This window comes from Psammomys obesus, unplaced genomic scaffold (genome assembly GCF_907164565.1).
Source record: "Psammomys obesus unplaced genomic scaffold, mPsaObe1.curated_primary_1811, whole genome shotgun sequence".
Classification (NCBI taxonomy): Eukaryota; Metazoa; Chordata; class Mammalia; order Rodentia; family Muridae; genus Psammomys; species Psammomys obesus.
The window spans coordinates 25,444-32,319 of NW_026591131.1; the positions used below are offsets into that span (position 1 = coordinate 25,444).

The 6,876-nt window shown below is 50.0% G+C and overlaps 1 protein-coding gene across 1 annotated transcript in view; it reads left to right on the forward strand.

Annotated features, from left to right (window-relative positions):
• Positions 1–6,645, forward strand: part of LOC129679102 (lysyl oxidase homolog 2-like) — a 30,549-nt gene extending 23,904 nt beyond the window's left edge. The window contains exons 3-5 of the mRNA XM_055610030.1: positions 1,075–1,286; positions 6,221–6,443; positions 6,559–6,645. Of these exons, the coding sequence (XP_055466005.1) occupies positions 1,075–1,286; positions 6,221–6,443; positions 6,559–6,645 (522 nt within the window). The remainder of the gene's footprint in view (positions 1–1,074; positions 1,287–6,220; positions 6,444–6,558) is intronic.
• The last annotated feature ends 231 nt before the right edge of the window (positions 6,646–6,876 follow it).

Below are 6,876 nucleotides of genomic sequence, written 5' to 3' on the forward strand. Positions count from 1 at the left end.
CAGACGTCTCTAAGACATCTGTGTGTAAGAGACAAAAAAGGAACAAATATAAATAAGTGTTTTCGGCAGGGCTCTCTAGCCAGTACTGTGGCAGATGGACGGAGGCAGTGATTCTGCTAGAGACTGTTAGAAGATAAGGCAATGGCTCCAGAGGGACGGGGGTGGGTGGGGGACTGGAAGTGAGAGGTTCTGGATTTGAACACTGATGGAGAAAGCATGAAAAGTGTCAGTGTAACTCTGGGAACCCCTGTGGGTCACACTCACTGTGGGTCACATTGTGGTCTCTAAAGGTCTCACTTCTCATGCAAGCTCGTTCCAACTGAGTGTCAGGGAACAGGGGAGAATGTCGAGGAGCGGGCACTTCTTCCCGTCCTCCCCTCTAGCCTGCTACTCTCTTCAGAAGAGTCCTGCCAACACAAGCCCAAACCGCTGCTCCCGCTGACCTAGAAAGGTTAGAAGGTGGCTTCCTAAGGGCTCCCCAGGTTTGAGGCTCCTCTGGCTTTGCCTCTTCCTGCAAGCCACGCGCCCTGTATAGGGCCTCAGGGACTTCAGCAGGAGGAGTGATGTGAGGTAATGTGCCAGCCAGGTGACACCAGTAGCCTAAAAGGGCCTGAGGCTCATCTCCATATACACATACATATTTGTTGGTATGTTTGCAAGTATTTTGGAGTAAAATGCAAAAAAACTGGATTGTTTTGCCATGATGAAAAATCAAAAAAATATTTTCTCTCTTATGCTTTTATATTTATTTAATAAAGCCCATGTAGGAAGAATCTACTGCCTGTGGCTCTCCACATTTTCTTGTAGTAAAAAGGGAGCTTCGGGGGCTTCTTCAAGACTTCTCTGAGCACGGCAAGTCATCCTTAGTGCCTGCTGCCAATCCACCTCCTAACGTACAGCAATTGGTAATAGTGCCATGTGCCCATTGGGAATACTCGGGCCCCTCTGCAGAGCCTGGAGAGCAGCCGGCCAGCAGAACTCAGCCTGTGGTCCCCGAGGCAGGGGTTGCTGTTTGGCACCTGTCCAGAGCCAGGCTCCTATCATAACCCTTGTCCTTCCATATCTTCTTCACAGAGCCTAAACATACAGGTGGAAGACATCCGGATTCGGCCCATCCTTTCTGCCTTCCGCCATCGCAAGCCTGTGACAGAGGGCTATGTGGAGGTGAAGGAGGGCAGGGCCTGGAAGCAGATCTGTAACAAGCACTGGACGGCCAAGAATTCCCACGTGGTCTGTGGCATGTTTGGCTTTCCTGCCGAGAAGAACTACAACCCCAAGGCCTACAAGTAAGAGGGCAAGGTTTTCTGGACTCCTGTTCTTGTGGCGTCAGTACCAGTCCTAGTGATGGTGGTTTCATGCCTCGCTTTTGAGTAATCCACACTAGTGTGGGAAGCAAGCTAGATGATGGACCTGGCATTGTACATAGAAAGGCTTACCGACTGAGGCACAAAGGGCTTAAGCCCAGGGAAATCCCACCCATCACTTCCAGGAGCCACTGAAGAATGTACAGACTGTGTAAGAGCAATATACAGACTGGGCGAGGATGACACCAACTTCTTAAGACTTGCTTGACAGGCCAGTTATAAGGCTCAGGGTGTCTGTTGCCCTGGAAACGATTCCTAGAGTCTCCCTTTTAGACTAGTTCTTGCCAGACCCACCTCTCCCTCCCCTATCTCTATCAGATTCCATCAGGGCATTTTCTTGCTTAGTGATTGATGTGGGAGAGCCACACCCACGGTGGTCCCGGCTTTTATCAGAAAGCAGGCTGAGCAAGCCCTGGAAAGCAAACCTGTGAGCATTCCTCTGTGCCTCTTCTTTGGCCTCCACCTTCACTGCTCTGTGTGTGACATGAGAGAGTCAACAGAGGTTGCTGGAACAAGAGCCTCTTCCACCTTCTTCCTCACAAAGGGTGGGAGGGTGCAGAGACATTTCCACGTGCATCTTAAAAGAGAAAGCATGCTTTTTGAGCCTTGACAGCATTGCTGGGGTTGAACCAACTGGGGCTAAAAGGAGATGATGGCAAGGAATCCTGAACTGCCCTCAAGGCCATTGTTGGGTCACTCACTAATAGAGCCTACAGGACAGCCCACATAGGCTCCATGGACAGTTTTCCCACCCAGCTCCTCATCCAGTCTCCACCAGGGAGCTGTGACCTCCTGGGATGGGTACCAGCTCAGTGGGGCTGAAACAGGGGTGGCCCCAGGCAGGGTTATCTGTGGACCCTCATCAGAGGTGACTCCAGGTGAACCTGATCCCTGAAATGATAGCTCCTAGTAGGACCCCTTCACCCATCTCCCTTCAATCTTCTTAAATAGTTCCTGTGCAGGCCTGAGGCTCTAAGGAAAAAAAAGAAAATGTTGTCAGAGAAGTCCTCAGTCTGTCTGCAGCAGTCTCCCTGTAGAAGCTGAAGCCCTGAGTGGACCTGCTGCCTTACGAGCTCTCATGGCTAAGGTCATCACCCAAGGCCTTCCTTCTCACAACCTCTCCATTTTTCTTCAAGAGTCAGCTCTCCTTGCTGGACTGAGGAGTACCCATAAGCTTCACAGTTACCGTGGGACTCAGAGCCTTGCTCCACAGTTACTAGAACCAACCTAAAAGCCTCTCTGCATCCCTAGTGTGCTTTCACCCTCTCTCTCTCCAGTACTGGCTTCGGCCATGGCCAGGGGAGCCACGCGTGTACCCTAAATCTAATGAACTTTTAGCTTCAGTGCCCTAGAACCAGAGCCAATATAATAACACTTTGTAGTCAGCATCATTGACTTCTTGTGTGTGTGTGTGTGTGTGTGTGTGTGATTGCAGTTACTTCATGAGCTGGAAGTGCTGATGTAAAGAAAAGCATGCAAATACTGAGGTGGTTTGAACTGTTTATTAAAGTGGATTTATCATTTTAGACCTACTCTCCCCTGTTGGAGACACACCTTTCCCCAAGATTGCTGGGGGACCCTGAATGCATCCTCTAAGTCAAGACCCCACAGTGTGAATAGCAGTCCCTGCATTGGGAAACCCAAAATGCACACAAATATTTCAGAGGTGGTAAGCCCAATGATACTAAAAGCAAGGAGGTGTAGTTCTGTAAAGAGCAGCATGACATTCAGAATATTCTGGCTCCTGAAGACCTTGCTGTTGGCTCAGTTGCTCCTGGAAGGGAAAGTAGAGCTTGACTAAATTTTCCTTTGGTTGTCCCAACAGATAAGCCCTAGGTCAAGTGAGAAGTCTAACCTGAATAGCAATGGGCAGCACATTCTCTTAATCAATTCTAAGACTCAGGTCAGTTTATAGACCCAGCGCCCCAGAGCAAAATGGAGGCGCATCCCTCTGAGGACCTGGGTACCTTGCCAAAACCTTGTACTGCTTTTCTCCCAGCCCTCTCCAAAGGGACCCTTTCCCAGGATGCCAGAGTGTCAGGATGGAAGGAGCAATCAGATCTGCTGAATGCTGGGCGCTAGCTCTGAGCTGACCCAAGCGTGTAGTGTATTTGTGGCTCACTAGTCCAAGGAGGGTAATGGTGGGGTCTTAGCTAACGTTCATCTCACATAGACTCCAATCCTTCCCTTGAGTGATTCCCCCAGGCTCAGGAAGTGTAGATGGAACCGACACATTGAGCCCCTGGCAGGCTCTCACAAAATCTAGCTTTCCCTTGGCTGGGGAGAGCCACTGGGACTCTCTTTGCTTCTAGAGTGACTCCAGCTCATTAACTGCTCCGGCCCTGCTGGCTTCCAGCTTGGCTTCCAACCCCAGCCATCCCTCTCATGTCCAGGCCTGGGGGCGGTCTATGCTTTCCTCCTCTCTACCTCTCTACTGCTTCGCGTGGGCCAGCTCAGCCAGTGTGTGAGTGACTAAATGAGAGTGGGGGCGGGATGGTGCTCCCGCTGCTGGAGGCTCCTGGAGGCTCGTGGTGGGCGGCACATTCCTGAGAGCTGATGTAAGACAGAAGCAGGGGGAAGACTGGTGCTGGGGGGGAGTAAGGGCGGTGCCTCCCAACAGCTGGAAACAGATGGACTTTCCCAAGCCAGCGGTGGGTCTGGTGCTCTCTGACCCGGAACAGCTCATGCTCCCCTGAGTGGATTCCCCTGCCTACGTGTGGAAGCGGGTGAGGTTTGTCAGTGCAAGGGGCCTTGCAGGAAGTGGGGTGGGGGAGCGTCTTTGGAGCTATTAACATCCCCCTCGTGGACTCCTCCACTGTATGATGTCACTGTGGGGAGCACACAACCTCAACTGGCTGATGTAGTCGGTATTTTAGATATTCAAGTGTTTGTACCCACAGCCACACTAGAATTGTATTCCAAGACACAAATGTTGGTGAAGGGGAGACAATAATGATATCTCAGGAATTTTCCCTTACTCTCCTATCATTCACCCCAAGACAAAGCAGGTGTCTTTGAGGCTGGACCAGCAAGGCCAAGACTTCATACCTGTCCCTTCCAACGCCTACTCGCCACAAAGCCTCCTCTGTCAGGGTAGCAATGGCCGGCTCCCTCAAGCATCTCTCTGAGTCCTGCTAAGCAGATGCAAGCACACAGGCTCTAAAAAGCTGGACCGTTTCAGAAGACAAGCGTCCTCATAAGTATCCTCTTTAAGCCCCACAATCATTCATAGCCAGGTCTTCCATCAAACAGCCCTATCACTCGGGCAACGATCCTTCCTTCTTTTTTTTGAAACTTATTTATTTTTATCTTATGTGCATTGGTGTTTTGCCTAAATGTATGTCTCTGTGAGGGTGTCAGATTCCCCCTGGAACTGGAGTAACAGATGGTTCTAAGCTGCCATGTGGGTGCTGGGAATTGAACTCTGGAAGAGCATCCAGTGCTTTTAACTGCTAAGCTGATGAATCCTTCCTCTATTCTTTTTTTTCTCCTCCTTTGGCCATTTTTTTATTTTCTTTTTTGTAAAACTATTTTGTTTCTCTCTTTTTCCTCGTGTGTGTGTGTGTGTGTGTGTGTGTGTGTGTGTGTGTGTGTCCATGCCTACAGAGGCCAGGGGCTTCCCTAGAGCCGGAATTCCAGGTGTGGTGTTAGGAAGCACATTTGGGTCCTCTACAAGAGCAGTACATGTTCTTAGCCACTGAGCCATCTCTCTGTCGCCTGGTTACTTGTCACTGTGACAAAATGCCTAACTGACGCAACTCAAGGGAGGAAGAATTCATCCTGGCTTACAGTTTGGGAGGATACGGTCCGTCGTGGTGGCATAGTGGAGCTCACTGTGGCGGTGAGTGCAGCTGGGAGGCCTCACATCCCTGTGGATCAGGAGCAGTGAGGGTGGAAGAGAAGGAGAGTCCACATTAAAACTCTGACTGCCCATCCTGTGGAGACCCACCTCCTCCAGCTAGGCCCTGCCACTCAAAACAGTGCCGCCAGCAGGGGAGCAAATGTTTGATATGAGCCCGTGGAGGACATTTCACATTCAATCCACATCACCACTACCGTTTTCTCATTCCTTTCAGAAAATGCTCCCCGTGATCTGCGCACTGTTTTAAGCGCTTCACAAGCGTTTGTTCGTTTACCGGCCACAATGTTTATTTATGATGACTTCTGGCTGTAAGCCCTTCTTCCCCTCCATCTGAACACTCATTTGCATTGGGAGATTAACTGATTCAGTTGCAGTTTTGACCAACACTAAGGAGAGAGAAATTCTCACCTGAGTTTTTAACTTTCCTTCAACAGTGTTAAGATTCACAGAAAAGATAGAGCCAAAGCCAGGAAATATACATATGTAGATTAGCTGTGGGCCCCAGTTAGCAGAACTGGGGGATGTCTTTATTCTGGGACCCTTGCCAGCGGCCACTGCCTGTCCCAGTATGGCTCTTCCTCCAGCAGTCCTGGGCCCTAACCTTCACCCACCATCACGGTAATGCTATGGTTTGACCGTCTCCCTCTACTACAAATTGCAATGTAATTAACAGTATTAAGAAATGGTACCTTCAAGGGGTGGTTAGGTTGTAAAAAGGATGGTCCCTGAAAGGACTGATGCTATTTTCATGGGACCGGCTTAGTTATTTTATCAGTGGGCTGTTTCTTTACGAAAGGGGGCTTTTACAAACCATGATCCTTTAATTGTTATGCTTTTAAGATAAAAACAAAGCCCGAAGTGGTGGTGCATGCCTATAATCCAGCACAGCAGGGAGGCGGGGAGACTGAGTTCCTGGAACTGGATCTGCTAGGAAGGAAGGAAGCAGGTGACTGCTGGAATGCCCTGGTTACCCATCCATTCCTTTCCCTTGCAGAACCTTTGCCTCAAGGAGGAAGCTGCGCTATTGGCAGTTTTCCATGAACTGCACGGGCACCGAAGCTCACATCTCCAGCTGCAAGCTGGGCCCTTCAGTGTCCCGGGACCCTGTGAAGAATGCCACCTGTGAGAATGGACAGCCAGCTGTGGTCAGTTGTGTACCTAGCCAGATCTTCAGCCCTGATGGACCCTCAAGGTTCCGAAAAGCCTACAAGCCAGAGGTAAGGACTGGGAAAAGGCATGGACACTTGGCCACTGGTAGGAATCATGATTAGAAAGGGAACAGGAAAGAGAGAAAGCTGGCCCCAGCTGAGACCATCATTGTTGCTGCCTTAGTCAAAATCAGAGCCTCCTCTGCGGCTCTTCACAGAAGGAGGGCATCCGTTGGTGATCGGCACAGACTCCTTGCACTCCGTCCGTTGACCCAGCATGAGCAAGTGATATGGGATAGCCAGACAGGGACCTTGTGCCTATAAAGTTCCTGAAAGAGAAAGCATCTAGGACTATGGAGCTCTAGGAGGTAGAATGCAACTCTACAAGGCACAAGACATCAGCTATGTTGTTATTAACCCATTTGGGCTTATTTCACAAAAGAAAAGCTAACTGCGCCAGCTACAAAGCCTGCCATTATCATTCCCAAATCATCTGTCCCAT